The sequence below is a fragment of the Buteo buteo genome, chromosome 21 (genome assembly GCF_964188355.1).
Source record: "Buteo buteo chromosome 21, bButBut1.hap1.1, whole genome shotgun sequence".
NCBI classification, from domain to species: Eukaryota; Metazoa; Chordata; class Aves; order Accipitriformes; family Accipitridae; genus Buteo; species Buteo buteo.
In genome coordinates, this window is record NC_134191.1 from 14,663,970 (window position 1) to 14,687,037 (window position 23,068).

The 23,068-nt window shown below is 47.6% G+C and overlaps 1 protein-coding gene across 4 annotated transcripts; it reads left to right on the forward strand.

Annotated features, from left to right (window-relative positions):
• Positions 1-25: 25 nt before the first annotated feature.
• On the forward strand, positions 26-20,397 carry RAB7A (RAB7A, member RAS oncogene family). Of its 4 annotated transcripts, XM_075053581.1 has the most exons (7): positions 73-173; positions 11,977-12,020; positions 15,880-15,940; positions 17,044-17,170; positions 17,984-18,202; positions 18,740-18,868; positions 19,042-20,397. In XM_075053581.1, the coding sequence occupies exons 3-7, from the start codon at positions 15,888-15,890 to the stop codon at positions 19,135-19,137; spliced, it is 624 nt and encodes a 207-aa protein (XP_074909682.1). In that variant the 5' UTR covers positions 73-173; positions 11,977-12,020; positions 15,880-15,887; the 3' UTR covers positions 19,138-20,397. The 4 variants fall into 4 exon arrangements, with proteins under 4 accessions (XP_074909681.1, XP_074909682.1, XP_074909683.1 ...); XM_075053580.1 differs by lacking the exon at positions 11,977-12,020 and having other exon boundaries at positions 26-173; XM_075053582.1 differs by lacking the exons at positions 73-173; positions 11,977-12,020 and adding an exon at positions 3,747-3,893.
• Positions 20,398-23,068: the final 2,671 nt, after the last annotated feature.

Genomic DNA, 23,068 nt, shown 5'->3' on the forward strand with positions numbered 1-23,068 from the left:
GGCTGCCGGGCGGCGTGCTGACGTCAGGGGCAGCGGGCGGGCCCCGTGACCGGAAGTTGTCGGGGGGGAGGCGGAAGTGAAAGCGGGGAGGCTGTTGGGCCCATTAAAGCCGACCGAGGCGAGCGGGGGGGGTGGCAGCGAGTCTCGGGCGGGCGCCGCGGCACACGCACCAGGTGAGGCCTTGCGGGGAGCCGGGGCCGTGCCGCTGGGGTGGGGGTCCCTGGCCTAGGGCGGGGGTGGCGGCTCCGCCCCGGCCGCAGGAGTCGCCGGGCGGGGGGCGCCGCCGCTCGGGGCCCCTCCCCGGCGTCGGGTTGGGTTGGGGTGGGGGGGCGCCGGGGCCCTCCCCGCAAGGCAGGGGCGGCGGCGGGGGTGGCGCTGCCTTCGTGCTCCCCGGGCGGGCTCCGCCACCGGGGCCTGTCTCCCTGGGGAGGGCTGGCGTTCGCCCGCCCCCGTGGCGGGGTCAGGCGGCCGGCGCTGCCGGGTGCCGAGCTCCCCGGAGCCGTGCCGGGCCCGGCCTGTGGTTTCTGCGGGAACAATAGAGCTAGGCCACGGGAGGTCTCGCCGGGAAAGGGCTCCTCCGCGCAGCGCCGCGGGAGTGGGGACCCGCAGGCCTTCCCCGAGACGCGCGTTTCTCGAGGCCTTTGTGGGAGCCTGCTCTCCTGAGAGGTTTGAAGAGGCCCGACGTGGTACCTGCCGGGGAGGAGAGCGTATTGTCTGTGACATGTGGCGGTGCTGCCGTAGCTTCCTCTCAAAGCGTGAAGAGGCTTTGGGGCAGCTGGTGGCCGAAAGTGGTCCGAGCGCTGGTGTTTGGGGAAGCGCTGGGTTGGGGTGGTGAAATGCTGCTCTGGGTGGTCGGTGGATATCGCTTTTATGATGAGCAGGCTGCCCTGGGAGCAATTAATGTGACAAAACAGGCGGCTGAACAGACTGGCAGTTATTGCGAAAGTAGCTCGCAGTGTGTGTAAAGCCTGAGTCAGTTCTAAGAAGTATTAGAGTGGATGTTGGAAGTGCTTTTGGCTGTGAGTGTATAATAAGGTAAATTAAATGATAGATACGTTATTAGTCTCTAGGTGTATATATAGACTAATAAATATGGAAATCCCTAATCATTGTGCTTAACACAACTGCACTGTCTTCCCTGTAAATAGAGGAACTGTTTTAGTAGTAAAACAGCTGTAAAAAGGCTGTCTTAATCTGAAGTATGATAGGTAACCGCAGCACTGAAATGAGTCTGTCTTAGTAACTCCAAACCCTTTGAGTCAAAGCTGGAATTCTCAGTATTATCTCCCTGAAAACTGAAAATACTTGCTGATAAGCAGAGCTGTTGTTATATGTGTGTATGAGGGGTTTTGTATGTAAACTGAGAATACATGACAGAACAAAGTCCTCCCAACTGTAAGCAAGCTGTTCTTTGACAATTGCCAATATGGAAGCTTTAAAGCTTCCAGTACTTGCTGCTGACCAGCCAGCTCTGGCCTGTGCCTAACACTCTGTGTATCCATGTGGGAATTGGGGCTGGGGGAAGTGGAGAACTCTCATTTTAGGGGAGTGGTGCGTTACCAGCTATGCCCCAGTGTTTGGTTGGCTATGACTTACATGCTTACTTGCAGCTGTACCATGTTCATGGGCTGCAGTGGTACTAGTAGTGTATGATAGAAGTTGCAGCCTTGCTCTGCTTCCAATAGAGCCGGGCTGCTGGAGTCAATGTACCCTGTTCTCTCAGGAGCTGTATTTGAGGTTAAAGTGGGTGGAGTCATTTGAATATTCCTTGTTAAATAATTGGGACTTCGTTGCTGTACTTATTCAGGAAGAACAAGTATACTTGTCTCTTTTTTTTTTTCCCCCTATCCCTCTTGTGACTTCCAACAGCTGACTGAACACATGACTTGCCCTCCATGAACTAATGAGTAGACCCACCATGCCTGGCCTGAGTCCTCAGAATCCAAAGCAGCTCTAATACTGTTACTTTCAAGTACTGCCCCCCCCTTTTTTTTTTTGTGCTATTATGTTAATACTCTACTTCTGGTGTAGAAAAGCTGTAAGATGGGGTTAATCTGATCCCTCAATAAGGAAAACTTTTAAAATCCAATAGCAGTTTCTTGCTCTTCTAACCTGCAGTGAGAAGTATAACTGATAAGATGCAAGGCAGTAGCTACTTTAAACTTTATTCTTCCCTGTGGTGTCATGCAGTGGTCCATGTCCTCAAATACCCTACTAATAGTTCAATGTGGCACACTGAGTTGTAGCTTAAAAGGCAAAAGTGCCAAGTTAAGAATTTAACTGTGTTGCAGAGGCTACATTACAGGCACCCCTGCACTCCTACCAAAGCCAGTGAATCAAACTCTACACTGAATAGCACAAACATATTACAACATTGATGAATCCTTAACTGAAAGTGGAAAATGTACAAGCTCTGCCATAGGCTCTCCTCTGAAATCATCTGGGGAAGATACCACTTTGCTTGGTTTACTACCCAAAATGAATGCCTGTGGGCAAGAGGGCTACTGGATTCAATTTCTGCAGCACCTTCTTGAAGCTCCTGTTTTAAGACCTTGTGTTGGAAGGTTATGTGAATTACCTGTTGGACCAAATCTCTGGCAAAGCTTGTCCTTGAGGAAACATGACAATTACAATCAAACCATCTGTGCAAAACTATAAATAGCTTTGTCTCTAACATGTATGGGATTTTGGTCTGACTTCTCTGTGAAAATGAGACTAGTTTATGCAGAACTTAACATTTGGCTGTAAACAAAATTGCTTGTGCTTGATTAGGGTGCATTTTTAAATGCTGCATCGTGAGATAGGTGTCTGGCAAGCCCTGGTTTGGGAATAAGTGCTGTGGAATAGGGTGCTTAGCTGTTTGCATTCTCTAAAACTGGTGGATGTGTGGGCTTGCAGATACTTACTGATAGTTGTCCCTGCTGTTATAATATAGCAATTTCTTCAGTAACTGAAGTAAATTACCATTTGATAAACAAGTACAGAACCCTCACCTTGCATGCTGCCAGTGTTCCCTAACGTCTTCTGGGCTTCTCCTTGGCTGTGACCTGAACTGCTCTTAAGCCCTTGTTACTAGGGCCTGACGGACCTAAGATTCCCATGCAGAACTGTAGAGTAATTTAAAGCTTGTTGCCATGATTAAGACCTTACCACATAAAACCTTACCTAAATGCTGAACTTGGCTGGGCACTAGCATGCTTGCATGCTGCTTGTCTGACAGCAATCCTGCATCCTTCGGAGGCTGAAGTACTTCATCCTTGCGCAGCATTGTTTTGATAATTGCAGTTTAATTGCCTGATGAGTTGGAGTTCAGTTGGCTTCCCCCTGCAGCTTCCTAAAATGATCTCTTGTAGTTGCTGTATAACAGTCTGCCTTCAGACATAGTTAAGTTGTGACAGTAGATTGTGAGGATAAAAGGGTCACTTTCTGCACTGACAATCCAAACATGAGCTGTGCCTATCAAAACTGAATTAGGTATGGATAATTAATTGAATGACAATAGTTAATGTACCATTTTCAGGTCTGCAGTTAGCTGCTCTGTTGAAGATCGTATTTCCCTTTCAGTGCGCCTTGAATAAAACTTCCAAATGAGTGCCCAAGGTCAGTGACTCCACATGTGCTGTTCAGAAATAGCAGACAGTGAAGGGATACCCCTCTATCACATGGTTGCTCTCTGGCTTCCAGCGTGCTTGTTGCTTTTGTGCGCTGTTCGCGGGGATGCAGCGCTCAAACCCGGTGTGCTGCTGCATTTTCTGCTCGGTGGAGATCTGCCGTGGTGATGTCATTGTTGCTGTTAGCGCTGTTCCTGTGAGACTGCTCCTCCTCTCTAGTGCCAGCAATGAGCGCTCTGTCCATGGGGGAAGCTGTGTCAACACTGCTGTTGCTAACTCACGGTCAGTGACTGGGAGGGAAGCAAACTTGTCAAGGCCACTGGAGTGTGTTGATTTACAGCTGATTTCAAATAGCCTTGACTTCTCTTGCTAGGGAACCTGTTCTTGAGGCCGTGGCTGTTTTCACAGGGCAGTGAAACTTCAGGAGGGAGTGCACTGCCTTTGAGATGGGATTGAAGTGTAAACTTGTGGCACAGATTCCTATTTATATAATTTAAAGGCACTTGATGTAGTGAGTGATTTGCTCTTGTCTCTCCATAACTACTTGAAATGCCAACTTAAGGTGACTAATTGTATCTAATGGTACTTGCATGAGTTTCAAGCAGAAATGCCTAAATGAAATTGAGTAGATCTTTATATTGTCAGTTAAGAAAACAGTATTTTTCTGGAGTCTGTCTTGTATCACTGCATACTGTAATTTTGGTCACTTGGCAGACAACTAGACTAGCGAAGTGGTGGACAGAAGTGAAGGCAGGCAGCTGGAGCTGCCTTCAGATGCTACCTGGCTGGAGTACCTGGATCTTGGTTGCTGGGGCTACCAGTTTATCTAATGAGTCTGTCCTGAACCCTTGATCTCTCTCCAGCTGGGAAGCAGCATCCTCTTGAAAGTAACCTGCTTGGTGCTTGTCTCCCTCAAGAGGGCTGAGTCACTTGGCTCTGTAGCTCGCTCTTCCTCTCCACTCCCAGACACAGATAATGATATCTGAAGTCCAAACTGGCACAGTGGTAACAGTGTCTCAAGCATGAGCAGTGAGATGGCTGTAACTGCGGCATGCCTAGGCTTGATTTCTGCCTCCCCCCCTCCCCCTGCCCCAAGAATATGCAGTTTACCAGCACCATGCTCTTAATTTCACCGTGCATGTCACTTCAGTGAGGCTTTTTTGGTCCTTTGTGGAGCTTCATCAAGAGGATAGCTGAGCTGGTGGAGTATTGATGCAGGATCTGTGTTAGAGGTATGAGGGTATGAAATGTCAGTCTGAAACAGAGTCTCCACAGTAGGAATTCCTTGTTAGGGACCGACTCAGCTGTCATGGCAAGCGACCTATTACACTCCCATCCTGGGACTGGTACTGAAATACTTGTCCTTCCTGCTCTGCAAACTGCATTAGCATAGTAAGAGGTACTGAGTGTGTGGGATCTGGAGTTCTGCTTGCAGATCAAGGTTTAGTTCTTAGATTGCAACCTGTCCCTAGAGGAAGCCTCCTCTCTAGAACACTCATTACTGAGAACAGGACCTCCTGGAACAGATGTACAGGAGTAAGGTTTTTGCCATTAGTGTTGGTCTTGTACTTCTCCACATCTACGTGTCTGGTGGTAGGATCTCCCATTGGTATTTGTCCTATCTCTTCTATCGAGCTCCTGTTGCTGAAGGAGAGACAATATTCAGTCTTGCATCTGAATCTCAGATGTAAGCTACAGGGTCTGTCAGGCTTCCTGAGGGCCATCATTTGACTTGAAGGCCTGAACCCTGGTCAAAGTCTCCCTTCAGTTGCTTTTTTCCTGCCCAGCCTCTAGGAACTGATGGGAAGCTAGCAGCCAGGAGTGGATAAACAAGGCTTGTTTACCACTCACAAGGTCTAAGATCTGTGCTTTGCTTACCACTGCAAAGGTTATCTAACTCCTCCAATCTGTGTTTCTAAAACTGAAAGCATGATGGGAATGTGTGAAACCTTAGGAAGCTGTAGACAAAACTAGAAATTAATCTTGAGTACTTGAAAGATCTTTACCATATCTGACAGGATTTAACAACTTTAATGTTTCTTAGTGGCCTGGCTGACTTGCAATATTTTTAATTGGTCAGCCTTATCTTTTGGACACAAAGATTAAAACACAGCTGCTCCTGGCACTGTGCTTGGTTTATAGAAAGTAATGGGGGAATTGTGTTCAGTGGGATGGCCTAATGTGAGAACTGTGCTGGGCTATTGGTATTCATATAGGGGTTACTGAAACTGTTGGTTGGCTCTGCTGGTTGGGTGGCTGTGTGCCAAAAGGCTGACAGACGTGACTGTATAAACCAGGCTGTATGCTATAGCTATGTTCCAGTTAGTATAAGATTTGTCTTGCTTGATTTGAAAGCTCTCCACCAAGGAGGCCATTCTGGTAGAGGCATGGCAACATGAAGCTATACTGGTATAGCTGAAATGCTTTGCGTAGGCAAGGCCCTTAGTCAAGACACATGGCTTGTTGCCTAGTGTCTCCCAGCAGCCAGCAATGTGCTCAACTCTCCTCCCACATCCTGAGATTGTCTCCCCCAGGGCAGAATAGGGGAAGTTGAGCTTGCTCTGATAAAGGGGGAGGGGTGTTAAAGCAAGCATGCCTGTTCTTGTAACAGCTTGATCCTTGGGGAAAATCAGCTGGGAACTACCTGAAATCCTGTAGGATTTACAGGGGATCTGCTTCCTCCTGGAAGGTAGGGGCACAGCAATACTTGTTCTTGAATGACAATGTAACTTGAGCCGCCAAAAGAAGGCTAGCTGAAGATCTTCAGACACTTGCTATCAGCCTGTTAAGGCTCTGTATATGTCTGCCCATTCCTGGGAGAAAGATATCCTGTGGTATAAGGGCTCTTCAGCTGCTGAAGGAACTGGTGGACTAAAACTTAATGACTGGAAACATCCATACCCACAAGCTTCACTGAAAGCTAGGTTTCTCACGGAGCTGTCTTCCTATAACCTGAAGACTACCACTTCAGCAGCACTGGCTTTCTGTCTGGGAATCCTGATCTTGTTACTGTGTGGCATTAGCTCTAAAAGGGCCTTCCTGCTCACAGCTGCTGTTTTCCAAATACCTGCTGTGGAGATGATGGTGATCATCCTTGGGTTCCTGAGGAGCAAAGTGATCCACCCAGGATGGCCGTCCATTGCTAGGGACACTTCCTGCACTCCCCTCCCTCCCTTTGGCTCAGGGTGTTTATCGCCTGGAAGAGTTTACATGTGCTGCTGTAATCTTGGGCTAAGCAGCAGTCTAGGCAAAGCAGTGTTCCTGTAGACATCAAGAAATGACCTCCATACCTGTCCCACTGCTCCTATGCACACTGGTGGTCTGACTAAACATGCAGAGACACATCTGCCTTGGTACTACTGTAAGCAAATGCATTTCCGTGCTTGTTTTGCTCCCACTCAAACCATGTAGTCAGATCAGCATGATATCTCCTCGAGAGAAGGTGGCTGCCGTGATATCTAAACTGGTAAAGATCAGTTTCTAAGCTTTATACCTTCCTGGATGTGGGGTTGCAGGCTAGCCCTACGTAGTCTGGACTTTCCTAGGGTGGAGTCACAATTCATGATGGCAGCTTTAGAACAAGAAACTTGTTGAGTTCCACATCTAGTATTTAACCATTGTGCAGGCATAAAACAACTCTGATCTGGAGGAATGCCAGGAGGTGTAACAAGGCTGTGAATCAGTGAGGCTTGGACTGGAGAACTTGGCTTTGAGAACTTAGGCTTTGAGCCTGACTGATCATATGCATCAGTGCCTCTCAGGAATGCAGTGCTCTCCAAATCCCAGTACTCTCAGCCCTAACTGAGCTGTAGCTGAGCTGAGACCTCAGGCAGGGCAGACCCCTTCTCATGTGCAAGTCCTGTGATTCCACTGCAGACATGGCTCCTACTAGTGGCATTGCTTCTGCCTTCCCTGTGTCATCTGGACTCTGGCAAACTGGCCATTGGTGCATCTTCTTCCAAGGAGCTCTTTGAGCCCCTGCCCATAGCAGGGATGTGTCCTAGAGCCTCCAGTTGGGGATTGAGGGTATGTCTGAGGCAAGCTAAAACCTTGTTGCCACTCCAAGAAGTGTCTTCCCCAGCACCAGCTCTGGAGCTTCCTTGATCACACCAAGAGCCTATTCTGCTCACAACTGTTTCAAAGCTTTTGCTTTCCAGCTGGGTTTCCTACATGTTTCCCCAAGCTGTATGTTGCCCCATCATTCTCTCCCTTTAGCACTGAGCTGTCTTAAGAGCATGTTACCAGGAACAGATGCAGTAGGGTATGTGTGTGGGCCTGGTGTCTATATCCATCTGGTAGCTAGCTTGCAGACCAGGTCAGTTAGCTATTAGCACCATGCCACATCAGTTTGGTTCTCACATTGAAGCAGCCAATGAACTGAACTTGAAGCCATGTTGCTGAGCTGTAGCTGGCTGCTGCTGCCTGGTTCCTGAGCTTCACTTGGTCCTAGAGCAGCTCCTCCAGCACTGGAGGCTGCAACTCCACCCTCAAAATGAGGTGGAAACTTACTGCAGGCAGCTGTAGTCTAAAAAGGCAGTTCCTCTGGGATACTGAAACATGTTTTAAGATTTTAGTTTGATCTAAGCCATGTCAGTGTGCTAGCAAGCGTCTAAAGCTCTAGGCTGTTCTTTAAGAAGGTGAAGCTTTTGGCTTAGGACTCACAGGTGGGGGTGGGAGACACTGGACAGCATACCTACACCTGATAACTTGCAATATAATGTTTTACACAAGCTATCAAAAATTAATTTGTAGCTGAGGCTCCCAGCTCCCTGAACAGAGGTAATTCCTGCCTCACAGGGCTGGCTGGGAAAGGCACCAACTGGACAGAAGCCTGCTCTTGGTGAAACTGCAGTAAGTAGCAGGCAGCCTAGCTGCTCCTCCTGAGGAGGGAACGATGAGCTGTACTTGAGCTCTTGGCTGTGTACCAGCAGGAGGGAATATGTTGGTTAGAACAGCAACATAAATGTGTGAGGAGGAAGGAGGTGGAAAGCAGTTTTGAAATGCTACTGATACAGCAGCATCTAGAGTGTACCCTTCTGTGAAACTGTCACAAGAATATCTTGCCAGCTGCTTTTGATGTGGGCTTTGCTTTAACTGACTGCTGCTCTGTGGTGCATCAGTGAGGCCTGAAAGCACCTCTAAAGCACCTCTGACTGTATGGACTGTAGGAGCCTGTTGCCCTAAAAAGCAACCTATTTACAGAGAGCAGTTCTTGCAAGTTGTCAACCCAAATGGCAAGATGTTCCTAATTTACTTTTTAGGCACAAAGCCAGCACATGTCCCCACTAGAAGTGAGGCTTTCCTAGATGAGATCTTCCAGCCAGCTGGGGAAGCTGAGCTCCTAGTAGACCTATCATGGGAGTGGAAGAGGGTACTGTCCTGCTTGTGCAGCCCTTGTCAATGCAAGACTCAACTTGCTGTTAGAACTTCATGTGCTTCTGTAGCAGTCCTCAGTGCAAGGACACTAGGTACTTGTCCACTTGTAGAGCACTCAGGTTTGGTAAGGAGAATATGCAGGCTCTGTAGCAGTCAAAAAAAAAAAAAACAACAAAAAAACCAAAGGCAGACTTATTTCTAGTTTATTCCTTAAAGGCAACTTGGCACCTCTTAAGCCGTGTTCATATGAAGGTAACAGCCCCTGATGATTGTCCTTTGGCTGGTGCTCAGCTTTTTCCCAGATGAAAGGATGCGGCTTTTGCTCTGTTCCTGGGCTGTTGTCACTTGCAGGAGAATGGAAGTGAGAGATGTTAAAGGTTGGTATCTGCAGGTCCTAGGTAGGCACACATGTTGAATTGCTCAGGCTGTCACTTGTAGCTCTGCATTAGCAGACACCTGGTTAGCAATGTCTGTGTGACCAGGTGGTTGGAACTAAGCTGTTGTTACTAAATGGTATTGGTAAAATTTGTTCAGCTCCACCTTGAGCTCCTGCTGCAACTGGAGATTGAGGCTTCATTACAAAGGGTGTCTGGACCACTTGGGTGCTCTGCAAGTGGAAACTGTGATCCTGGTCAACTAATGACAATTGCAGACTATCTGCCTTTCCTCAGGATGAGGCCTTGCATTTTCAGGGTAGCTAAACTGGAACAAATTCATGTGTCTACTACTAAACTTGGCTTGATAAATCATGGCAGGGTACAGCGTGACCATGGGGCAAGTGATATGTGCCAGTCCGGTGTGCTTGATACTGTAAGAACAGGACAAACATCCAGTGAGCATCTTATTTCAGTGGTTGAAGGTCTAAGCAGACATAACCCCCTGAGGTGCTAAACATGCTAGGGAGCTTGCTACTTCTGGGAAGAAACTGGTTCAGTCTGACTGAGCTGGTCCTGAATCATTCTTCCAGTTTGAGTTTCCTTGAAGAAATGCAGAACCATTGAAGGGGGAGAATAAAAATAACTCTTTAGTGCAGTACAGAGACTTAATGCTTTGCAGCCTCCTCCATGTGAGAGAACAGTGAGCAGAGGTGGTGTTTCTGTGTCGGAAATGCACTTATCTGCATTTTAGGACACTTTTCCTGCATTTCAGGGCAGAAAGTTCTTCCAGTGTTCAGGTGTGGCTGTCTTCTGCTCAGTCTGGTCAGTGTGGTGAGCCCACTGCAGTGTGTGGTATCCCCTAATGGAGTACAGCTCTATCCATATTGGGTTTCTCAAGGTTAGGTGTTTTTCCTAAAGGTCCTGTGATATAGTGGGGAAGTGAATGCTCTGCTTATCAGCCACAGCGCCCAGAACAGACCTACAGTGCTTCAGGTTCAAATGTGCCCTTTTGTGGAACGCCTACTTTACTCATGTGCTGCCTGCTGGGAGAGGGGAGCAGAACTAGGTATTCATAAGTCCAGCAGTGAGTTTAGCTCTGCTTGATGCTTGCTTACCTACTGCTTTGTGCCCTGTTGGCATAGTGTTAAATATCCCTGGCAAAGGACACAAGGTGAGAGGTGTAATCTGACAATTTTGCTTCAGTGTTCAGCTTATTTCTAGCAGAAGGTGCAGATGGCAGACTGGCAGATGCAAAAGCAGAGAGCTCCTGGTCAAATGTACCAGTTTTTCTAGCCTCTGCATAAACATGCTTTGGTTCTTGGTTAGGATTGTGACTTGAACTTTTTAATAGCAAAGCTCCAACAGTAAGGACTGTTCCAGCAGCTTGTCAACAGGTTCAAAACTGGTATGTGTATGCCACTGCTTAAGGAGCAGTTGTCTTCCATGGAGGTGAGATTCCCCCCCAAGGCTAGCTACCATACTAAAACTGTGCATGAGCAACTTAACAGGGTGTTCCTATCGCAAGGCCTACTTCTGTTAAAGGATAGCTAATCCAAGAGATCTGGTGGGCCAGCAATGCAAGCTCCTACTGTTCTTTGCTTTTACCAACCTAATTAATACTAAAATGCCTGCATTGTGACTTGACACGTGAACATCTCTAAGGAATCCTTAACCATCCCTTTCTGCTTTGAGTTAAAGCTGCTGTCTTAATATAGCAAGTGAAAGGACAGTTGTAATGTACTCTGAAGCAAGAAGGGAAGCCTAATTAGATTTGGCATAGGCTTTATTTGCTTTTGCATCTGAGGAGCTGTAGCACTATGGAGTGTCATAGGACAGTTTTTGACTCTTCATTTCAGATCAGCTAAGCCAGAAACACTTGCAGGTCAGATGTTAGGGGTTCTCCCTTGCTACTCCAGCAGGCCAGTGTTAGAAAGGTAATACTATGGGAGAGAGCATGCTATACCAGGCTTAATCTCATGAGGGTCAACATACTGTTAATGGCTTGTTTGCTTAAATGGATAGGCATTAAAAATTGAGTGGAAGGACTCCTCTCCAGTATTAAAGGCAGCTGTGTCATTCCTTTGGCACCAGTTAAGCCAGGAGGAGGAATGATTCTGACTGGTGTCCTGATTGACAGAAAATTCCTGATGGCTGCTGAGCAGGGCTAGCTGGGTGTGCTGGTAGGCTGTGTTCTGAGCAGTCATGCAGGTGACCTCGCTCCAAGAGACTTCACACAGTGTAAAAGAGAACTGATGTCTTGGATCAAATCTTAACAAACAGGTTTTTCTTCATGATATCTCTAAAAAAGGAAGTGTTTGTTCAGAAATGCTCCTGGGACTGGATCTGAGCCCTGTGTGAGCTCGCACACTGCCATCTTAAGGGCTTATGTGACTCTTACAGGATGCTGCTTTAGAGTAATTATACCAAATATCATAAAGCAAGACAAGCTGCATGTATAGGTGCAAAATAGTCTTAGACTTGGATACCACTGACTCACCACTATCACAGTTTTGATCTCAACTCAAGCTGAGCTTGGTCTTTGCAAGAGCATTGGGGAAACCCTTGTGCAGCCTGTATCTCAGCTTAGCTCAGTAATTTAATGTTTCTTGCAGGTGTGACTGGAGAAACTCCTCATGTGAGAGAACTGTGCCTTCAGGTATTCAAACTTGCTTTGTCTGTGAGCTAAAGCTATATTCTTTGTCTCCCTTAGATTTTTTTTTTTACTAGCAAGGTTTACCAGAAATGAGATCTATGTAGCTTAGAGCATGTATGTGGGCTCCGTTTCTGGGACAGGAGGCAGTAATCAACCTACTCGATGCCATATAATGTGAGAAACAGCCTGTGTTAACAAGGGAATAATCATAAACTGCCTCTGACTTCAGGCAAGCAAATCTTTGAGTACTGAACCTGGCCCAGGGTTGGTTAGTTGCGCCTTGTTCTACTGACACAGCAAATGGCATGCTGTAACCAGGATCAACTGAGGTATTTCTGAGCTTACTTGAACTGCAGTGTGTGGAAGCATCCTCTGCCATGAACATGTTGTATTTGCTGTTGGCTTAGTATGAACTGAAGTCACCAAAATCCTTTGCATGGTGTTAAGGAGACTGTAGTAAGGCTTTGCTTACAGGACCTTCAGAGAGCACTAGTGTCTTTCACTGCTAGTGTCTCAGCTTGTTAAAAGCACTGTGGCTGGAAGCAAACATTGAAAGAGGCATGGTGTCCTGTCCTTGGAGTAGTTTGACCCTTTGGGCTGCTTCATAAGAAAACCCCAGTTAAGATAATGGGGATGTCTTCAATCCATCTAGATTGAAGATCTTGCTAGGACCAGTCAGACCTCTGTCTAGCACAAATAGCTGCCTTAAAGCTGGAGCTGCTGTTGGAGACCTGCTTGGCCACACAGAACATGGTAAAAATAAAGGAAATAGTAAAGGTGGTGCTTCCTCTAAGACCTGGAGATGTGCCTCTCCAAAGGCAAGGTCTCCTTCTTGTACTGGGCAAAGAATAACGCTGAAGTGTTAGTCTGTTTATACCTGTAATGAGAAGATTAGTAAGAGGGCTTGGTGCATCAACTGACTGGGCTTCAGAGCAGCATTGATCAAGCCTAGTAGAACAGGGATGGGAAACTCTGGGCACTGTCCACTGCTGGCCCTTGGCAGGACTGGAGTTCCTCACTGTCTCATGGCCCAAACCAAATACCAAGCTGAGGCAGCTTTTTCTGTGCTATGGCTCATATCCGTTGCATAACCTGGGATGGAAGCTGAGTGTCTCACCTGACCGGTGTTCATGGGGCAGTAATAGCCCTTCACACTGATGGGGTAGCCTGTCAGCTATGACAAGAAGACAGTGTCAGGTCTGACTCAGACTTCCTTCCCATGTCTGCAGGTGGCTGCTCAGCTGAGCTACTTCCAAGGTAATGAGACTTGACGGAGCAGTTTCCCCTCCCTTCATAGTGGGACTTCAGGCTGTGTTGAAATTGGGTGCTAAGCACCCAGTGTGATTTAGTGTTGTAATTTAGGGCTCTGCAAATCCCTCCCTGAGCATGAGAACTAATGCCAGCTTGTCCAAAGCTGCTTCGAATACCAGGAAGCAGTAAGCTGCAGCAGCCAGTGGCAAGCAATACTGAAAACACTCAGAGGAAAATAGAAGCAGTACATGCTGGGTTCTGGCACAGTTGCTTCAGGGTGAGTTGTTTTCCTCTGTCTTGAGGAAAACAGGTGACTCTCACGATGAACCTGAACCTATAAAGATGTTTTCCATGACAGTTCAGTGTACACAGCTGTCTTTAAGCTGTTTCAAAGCTCTGCTCACTTGCTTCTTGCTCCATCTGGGCTGATTGTGCTGCAAGAGTCTCTGGCTTGGCTAGCATGTGTCACTTGTGCTATGTGCTTTGAAAACACAGGAGGTGCCGTCTGCTTGAAGGAGCTTACATGGACTGTTCTCCCCATGGCTGTAGAGGAGACAAGCTATAGAGTGTGGATCTTGGCAAGAGCAGAAGCAGTACTAAATGGTGGGGTTGTTGACAACTTTCAGCTGGCTATATCTTTGGTAGTATAGCTGGGCTGCCATTTGGATCATTGAGCAATGCAGTCCAGCATAGACAGCCTTGGAAAAGAGAGGTGCTTACACTTGGAGAAACTGTCCTGTGCAGGCTCTCTGGCATCTGTTAACACCCGACTAAGGATAGCATGAGCTCTGTGGGTGGCCTGTCGCTGCTGCTGCTCACTCAACAGCCTCTGGCTGTTATCTTCTCAACAGTGTTTCCCATCTAGATGTATCACTAGATGCATGAGGTGGGTGCAGTCCAACAAGGTGTGGCTGAAAGTGCACCACTACCTATGTCAGCCTCAGGAGGGCTTTTTCAGTGTCTGCAGCATTCACTGATGGCAAAGTCTAAAAGACTGCATGTCTTTTAACACTCAAAGCTTGAGATGATTAAGACCTTTTGCAACTGGACTCTGCATCTAGTAAGAGGCTTCTACAGCTTGGAGCATGTTACCTCCTGTAGTAGTGGGATGAAGTGGGTTGCAGTTATCTAGCAGCTGAGACTGTTGTGTATCCCAGGAAATGCATAGGACCAAGCTGCTCAGAAGATGTATATATCCATGTTGTTGTAGAAGTGAAGGCCTCCTTAGCTGTGAAAGTCAGGAATAGCTCCTGAAGAGTAGGAGTTGTGTGGCGCAATGAATGCAGTGTAGCAGGATGGGAATTTTAGGGTAACCAAGTCCCTATATAAGGGCTTAATACATGAAGCCTGTTGTCAAAGGGTCTTTGAACTCAAGTAGCACAGCTATAACTGTCTTCCGGCTCTTCTTGCTATACAGAACTTGCAGGGCTCTTCAGGGAAAGCCAAGGAGTCTCCTTGTGTTGTGGACGAGGTCAGTTCCAAACCAGGGTCTGTTATCTGATCAAGCCTGAGCACCTAAGAATGGTTTGTCCCATCCATTCCCCAGAGGTGGGGAGAAGGGCCTCATGGTAAGAAGGGCATGCTCAGCCACTAATAGCAAGACTTTGTACTTGCTCTCACTGTGCTAAAGCACATCCAGAAGTGTATTCAGGGCTGCTGCAGCTGATGTACTTCTAGCTTCTTCACCAATCTGAAGGAGACCTGGGAGCAAGTAAGAGTGTGGATCTCTGGAGTTCAAATCTCTCTCTTGCTAATTGGATGGACCATTAGTGGCCCATTCAGAGCCACCTGCCTATAAAGTGGACTGGAGTCATGGCAGGATGCAATGGAGCAAACAACTCGTCATCTGACAGAGCAATAGACTGAATGTTGTGAGATTTATTGCTGTAGTCTACTTGTCCTTCCACCAAAGGTGAGGTGGCAGTAGTTAGCTTCATAGCTCTCAGCAAAGCTGTGGAGTCTGGTAGCAGTTTGCCTTGTAATTCAGCTGTTCAGCTGGCCTGTGTTGTTGTGTTGTGACTGCTTCAACTACAGTGTATCCTTGGGACTCAACACTTTCACAAAGCACAGCTGCTAGAGAAAGCTATTGCTGAACCTGAAAGGTTCATTTTTTGTTTTATTTTTTTTCCACTGGGAAACTACTGAACAGCATACAAAAAGCTTGAGTGTGGTATTAGACACATCTTGGCTTACATCTCACTTAGTAGCATGTATAAGAATTGGTCTGTGTTGGGAGCTGATATGCTTTACTGCACTGCCTCCAGTGAGGCTAGGGGAGATGGCCTAGGTGAGTAGGCCGCAAAATGGCCTGGAAATAGGGTCCAAAATGGACTTGGTACTGTAAAGGACAAGTGCTTGGCTCATCTACCTGTTGGTATTAAGTTGCTGCTACTGGTCTGACATGGCCCTGCCTATGAAATGGACAAACACCTGGTTAGTGCTCAGGTGTAGCCTTGAATTGAAGGAGTCTGGTTTCAGGAGTGCTGGGCCCTGCCCTTTGCTGGTTCCTTTTGCTGGGAGTCAGGTTTCTCAGACTCCAAACTTGCTGCTTTCTGCCTTGAGGAATAACATGCTAATGGTGTCTGATGGGATTGTTGCTCTTCCTTTCTAGTGTAAAAGATGACTTCTAGGAAGAAAGTGTTACTGAAAGTCATCATCCTTGGAGACTCTGGGTAAGTGAAGGAGCCTTTAAGTTGCCAATCTGCACCTACCTGGAGTGGTGTTCTTGGCTAGTAGAAGCCTGGATGCACTGTAAGAAACAGCAGTGCTGGGAGGAGATATTTTACAGCCCCAAATAGTTGTGTTACCTTATAGCTTTAATAACTCTTCACTACCCTCTGTCCTGAACGTGTCCCCACAGTTTAGTATCTTGAAGTCCTGCCACAATATTAAACAGGGGAAATCTGGTGGGCAGGCCACTCCAGTAGCAGAACTGAATAGCCGAATTTCTGCAAGGAGGACATGTGGTGTTGAAATGTGCATTTCACTTAAAAAAAAAAAAAAGAAAAAAAAGAAAAAACCTGCTAGTAAGCAATCTTAGGTGACTTCTTAAAACTCTGTCTCTGTCAGACATAGTTTATACTGAGCCATCTGCTTAGCTTCTGTCTGATCTGGCTAGAGCCTGCCCCTTAGAGTGAAAGGCTTTGCTCTGTGCTGTTTAGCAAGGAGTCTGCTCAGCTGTTACAGGTTACTTGTGGTGCAGGCTGTAACCTGATTCCCATGACATAAGGCTTATTTATACCACTGTGCCCAGCAAGCTGTTGATCAGGGAGTGTTTCTCAGCCACAGAGAGGGCATGTGAGCCTCTAAGCTGGCTCTCTGGGGAAGATCTCCACTTCTGGGTGCCTAGCAGATGTGTATGTGAGCTGTTGCTAGCTGAGACTGTCTGTTCTTCCACCTCCTCCTCCTGCAGAGGCTGAAGATGACTGTTTCTGGTGGGTTTCTTTGGGGCACTTCATGTTATTCCAAAACTGCCCTCATGATCATAATGTGATACATACTCCTTACTGAGGATCAGATTACTGGTGGGGAAACAAGGTTTCTAAAGATTGTAATCCTTTGTATCCTTAGGTAGCTAATGCTCTTACTCAGCATGTTGCCTCAGCATCTGTTTCTATAAAAGCCCCTTCTTGCAGAGGTGGGTGCATTTTCCCTGGTTGAAAGGCCAGGAAGCTATGGTGGAAGGCAAAGGGCACTGGGATGTTCTGTTCAGGGTGGTTAATTCAAACACTGTTATAGAAACAGCCTACCTAGTCTTTTTTGTCTTTCTGTACAGGGTGGGAAAGACATCGCTTATGAACCAGTATGTGAACAAGAAATTCAGTAACCAGTACAAGGCCACGATAGGCGCAGACTTCCTGACAAAAGAGGTCATGGTGGATGACAGGCTAGTGACAATGCAGGTAAGGAGTGACTGCTCTCTGCTGCAAGGGGTGCCTGGCTGCCTAGGCCACACTTAAGTGGAAGTATCTGCTCCAGTGTAGTCCAGAGTGGTGCAGGGGTCAGTGTACTGGGTGTGAATCTTGTTTGCACTGAACAGGTCTTGGCCATAGGTGCTGCTGGGCTTCTCTACAAATCTGTGCATGGCCTGAACAAGGGAAGGCAAAGATCAGTTTGGGCTCAGCTAAGAGCAGCTTTGTCAGGCCCAGTTTAAAAACCAGCATTTGGTACTGTCAGTAAACTAGATCTTGTTAGAAAGATGCACTTCCCTAGTGTTCAGTAACTGGAAAGGGCTGGGAAAGGACTCCTTAGGTCAACTATTCGTGCTGCTGTGAGTCCTGTGGGTACAATGTTAACCTGCCAGTCTGCTTAAGTGTCTTGTATCTGAAGCTTCCATCTCTGTATGGTGAAACTGACTGCAAGGCAGCAAAAGCCCTGTTGCAGCCATCAGAGGAGTGTTTGGACTGTGCTGGTACCCAAGTGCACCCAAGCACTGCAGGCAGGTCACCTGCTGACCCTAATACCAAAGTCCTGCTTGCCCAGAAGAAGGATATCTCCCTTGCTGAGGCTGCACACAAAAAGAGTTAGCTATCTTTAGAAGGGTGTTTCTAGCTCTTGATACTTAGTGCCTACAGAAATTCCCAAGCCTTTAGGTGCTCCTCTCTGTCTAGCTGGGGGCTGTAGATGCCTGCTGGGGAGTTTTGAAATGAATGCCCTAATTGTGGACTGACTGTGTCAGAGTAGAGCTGGCTTATCTGCCTTGTCTTTTGCTCCAGATATGGGATACAGCAGGACAAGAACGATTTCAGTCTCTGGGAGTTGCCTTCTACAGGGGAGCAGACTGCTGTGTGCTGGTGTTTGATGTCACGGCCCCCAACACATTCAAAACCCTAGACAGCTGGAGGGACGAATTCCTCATTCAGGCCAGTCCAAGGGATCCTGAGAACTTTCCTTTTGTTGTGCTGGGAAACAAGATTGACCTAGAAAACAGACAAGTGAGTACTGGGACTTGCTAGCCTCCTCTTAAGAAATTGCTGGAGTGGGAGACCTTGAAGGAATACAGGAGGGTTATCTGAGAAACGGGAGTGGGAGGTGCCTGAGTGTGGCTCAGCTGTTGTGTGCCACTGGGGAAGAGTTTCTCCTGCCTGGAGACATCAAACCCCTGTGCACAGCATGCTCCTGCCCACTGGTGGAAGGATTGCAGCAGCTTCCTGGGTAGGTGCAAGGAGAGGAGCTGATTCTCCTCCTTCAGAATTGCTGAGAAACTCCTATGGGAGCAAGTTCCTGCTCTGCGGATGCCTGAGCAGTCTGTGCCCTCATCTTCCTCAGGCATGGTGCTCCCTGCACTGGGGCTGAGTGTAGTTGGTGGTGGGCACCAGTCTCCTGTGCTCTCTATCAAGGCTGTAGTTTTGATGAGGTCAGATCTGCTGTCTTAGCTGAGGTTGGATATGAGCAGTCTCTGGCCTTGCCCTGGAAATAAAACCCCCTTCCTGTGTAGCTGAAGGTGGTGATGCTGCTCTTTGTCTACCCAGGTCACCACAAAACGGGCGCAAGCCTGGTGCTACAGTAAAAACAACATCCCCTACTTTGAAACCAGTGCCAAGGAGGCCATTAATGTGGAACAAGCTTTCCAGACGATTGCACGAAATGCACTTAAACAGGTAGGGAGAGGGCTAGTGGTTGCCCTCTGTCAGTGCTGGTCCTGCCTGCCAAGCTCAGCTGTTGTGGGCAGCTGTGGGCTCTCCAACGGTTTTCCCCAGCCAAGAATGGCTCCTTGCATGCTAGGAGCTGTCCATAGAGCCATGGCACTAACTCCTCCCTTCTCTCCCACTAGGAAACCGAAGTGGAGCTTTACAATGAATTCCCCGAACCCATCAAACTAGACAAGAATGACCGAGTGAAGGCTTCTGCGGAGAGCTGCAGCTGCTGAGGGGAGAGGGAGGGGTTGAGCACAGTCCTTCACAAATGAATATCACACTTAGGCCTTCAAACACACAGCCCCTCTTCTGTGTTTAAAACGAAATTTAAAAAAATTTCCATCTCCAGCTGCCAAAATCCACCCATCTTCCATGAGCATCTGTGAGTCCCGTACTTCAGAGCTCGTGTCCCCACACCATCCACATCACACTTCATGGTAACAGACCTTTCTCTTAGTTTAAAATGGAAACTCTTATGTATGTTTGGAACTGAATCTAATTCCAGGTGTCCAATGGAGAGAAACTGTTTACAGGTAATCTGTGTAACAAGTTACATACATTTTTAACTGTCTCGTGTTTTCCCCTGTGAAGGCTGCAACTGGAAAGGCTGATTACCCATAGTTCATTGCAAGCTCAGCACTCAGTCCAACTAGGTTGAGTTTTGTATGTATCTCTGTTAATGCTTGTTACTTTTAACTAATCAAATCTTTTTACAGTATCCATGTATTATGTAATGCTTCTTTAGGAAAAATCTTATAGTACATGTTAATATATGCAACCAATTAAAAATGTATAAATTAGTGTAAAATTCCTGAATTACATGTTCAAGTACTGAAACACAGATTGTGTAGAAAGTGAGGAGGACACTTGTGAACTGCAGCGTGCTAGCAACACAAAGTCCAGATAGAGGCAGTATTCTGTACAGTGGAGATGAACTATGTAAGCCTTCTTGTTTTGAGGCCAAAAAGGCTTCATCTTCTGGAAAATCTGTCTGGCTTCCTTGTATCTAAATTCTCAGATTTGCATAACAGCATTGATATGCACACTGGATTATTGGATTTAAAATTAAATACAGCTATGAAATGACCTCATTTGTTCACCTCCCCTACTGCTTAACTCCTAACATCCTGGAGCGAGTGTGAGAAGAAGCCAGAGCTGAGGTGTCCCAGTGGCTCTTTGTACTGTGGAAGGAGCTCCTCTCCCATCTGGGTTGTGGTAGCTGTTTCTTGATGAATGACCTGGACTATGATCTTCCCTTTCTTCTTACTGACTGCTAATCTGGATTTTTGGTATGGAAAAACTTGGCAATCTAGTCCCTTTCCTCTCTTCCTTTCTTCCTGGTATTTGTTCTTGCGTTTGTAGCTTGCTTAAATGGAGCCCTTCTACCTGTTTTCCAGAGGTCTACATTCTAGTACGTAGGCTGAGCTCTTATGTAAAGAGACAAACATGATGCCAATAAACTTAACAAGAACAAACCTTCTTGTTTACTCCTGTTTCTGACTCTCTTTTTTTTTCCTTCACTAACATGCTTTCTTTCCTCTGTCTAGTTGCCATTTTAGCAAGCCAGTGCCTGCTAATTGAAGGATGTTTGTGCTTCCTCCTTACTATGAAGTCTGTGCCCTCCAGATGGCTTTCAGGAGTGGGTTGAGCAGGCCCTGCTTGCTTGGCTGACCCAAAACTGTAGTAGGGCAGCTATCCCTCTGCTTTTCTTGAAGCTGCTTGCAGTGGCAGGAATGCTGCTGGATCTGATCACTCTCCAATGAGCGTAGTCCTTCAGCCCTGTCCTGGGCATGTGAAAACCTTTGTGGAAGGGTGGAGGGGAGGGCAGTGCGTTAAAGCTCTTGCTACTCTCCTGTGGGAGGGGTTGGTGAGAAGAGCAGGCTGAGCCCTTCCCAGCTCACCAGTTAGGTGCTTCAGCTGGAGGGGAAGCAAGGCTGGCATAGGGTACCTTAGAGTGAGTTAAGGTGAAGCCTTTAATTTCCAGATGCTGGGCATGACCCTCTACTTGCACTCAGCAAGGCTGAGCTCACTACTCATGCCCACAGGAAGATGGAAAACAATGTGTAGAGAAATGAGGCCAGTTATTTCAAGAGCCTTCTAACAGTCTTTGTGCTCTATATCCTATTTTATGGCTCTGTCCTATCATGCTTTTCTCTCACTTGACTGGGCTTTTGCTGTCTACATCAGTTTCAAATAACTACTCTGCAATAGCAATGTGTCCTGGTGGGACCACTTTCCTGTCTGCATCTTTTTGAAAGACTCAGACCTTCTGCTCATCTCCATTTAAAGCATCACTTGGCATTTGTTTTCTGTAGACACAGTTCTAGTGTGGAAGAAGCCAAGCTGGGGGAGGGGGGAGCAGTAACTATAAAGTGATGTTTTGGGGAAAGAGGATGGTCTTAACTCTGCACCTGCCTCCTGCTGTTTTGACCTTGGGTGGTAGAGCTGAGGCTGAAAGGGCTGCTGCACGGAGCAGCTGTGGATGAGCCCTGAAGAGATCCTGTGTTTAATCTCTCTCCCATTGAATAAACTGGCAGTGACAAGGCAAAGGGAGGGTGATCCACAGGGCGTAGGACAGCTGTGGAGCTCCTTGCCACAGGATGTTATGGGTGCTAAAGGGGAGGGGAGGATTCCATTTACAACCTACAAACCAATCTTTTCACAGGTAGGAATATGATATATATGCACACAAGTGTACAAAAAACAGTGTAGGAGGCAAGCAGCTTGGGAATTAGTGCCCTGCCGTTACACTTGGGGCTGATGCTGTCACAGATGGGGACTGGTGCTCCTGCAAGAATCACTTGTCATCACTGTGGTCTGAAGAAGCCTTGGACTGGAGAAGCTGACTGGACTGATTGTGCCTGCAGGGTACAAGTGTGCTTGAAACCACTGTTCAAAACCACTCCTAGCATCAATGAGGCCTCCTGGCTTTTACTTCTTTACTGACCTTTTTGCCTGAGGAGTTGCAGGTGCAATGATGATGTGTGCAAGGGTGACTTGCTGCTGGGCAAATTGCAGATGAAACCTTGCCCTGGAAGAGGCTGAGGGGTTCAGCTGATGCACCGAGGCAGCTGAGCTCGAGGGCTGATTTTGCTCTTTGCCCAGGTCCTGGCTGGGCAGGAGGGAGAGACCCAAAGAAGGAAGCTGGCTGGTACAAGGGGAGGGGGACTGTTCCCCAGTCCACACCAAGTATAATACGCAATAGCTACAACCAGTGCCCTGAATTTGCAAAGTGGTGTGATCCTGGCCCCTGCCAGTGGGTAAAACTGTGAGGTTGTGGCAGGGCAGCCAGGTGTGGGGCTTGGCGGCTTCTCCCTGCCGAGGGCTTGGAGCCATTTGTGAAGGCAGCTGTGTTTTGTGAGACGCTGGTGCAAATATGAAAGCCGGGGAATCGCGCAACCGCATCTGTGCTGCAGGGGCTGTGTGGGGGGAGTAGCCTCAAAGAAATTAAAGACCGACCGCCGTCGCATGGAAAGCAGCCCAGAGATGCCAAGCTGCGAAGCCTGGGGCGGCAAAGCTCGGCGCGTGCCTTGGCAGCGGCACTCGGGTGGGCTTTGCGGCTGGACGTGTCCTGCATCGCTACCTGCCCTGCCCCTGCGGTGGGAGCCCTCCTGCCTGCCCAGCGCCCGCTGCCGCAGCCACCGCGGGCGGGCAGGGTGCCAGCCGTGTCCCCGCACACCTGGAGCCCCCAACGGCCGCCGCCACCAGCCCCCAGGTGTGCACAGAACCCCCGTGTGCTTGTAGGGAAATGCGTGATACAAGCACAAAGACGTGTTCAGGATCCTATAGGTACACAGAAACATGTTTAGCTAAACGTCTGTGTGTGTGTGGTTTACCATTCAAACACATTTACACAAGCGGTAATGGGTATATGTATATATTTATCAAGACGCATCTTTTGTGGGCTACAGAGCAAATGAGCAAGGAAGCACAAGAGCACAAACAAGACAGCATGGACACAGAGAGAGTGTGTGTGTGCATGTGTGTGTGTTGCGATATTCTACTTACACAGACATATCCCAAGGCTCGGAGACAGAGAGCACAAGTGAGTTTAGTTATAGGTTTCCATTTATGAGACATACGTGGTTGCAGGCCTACCAATTTACACACATGCAACATAAAGTGTTTCTTCATATACATATATATTCAGAGAAAGAAAAAATT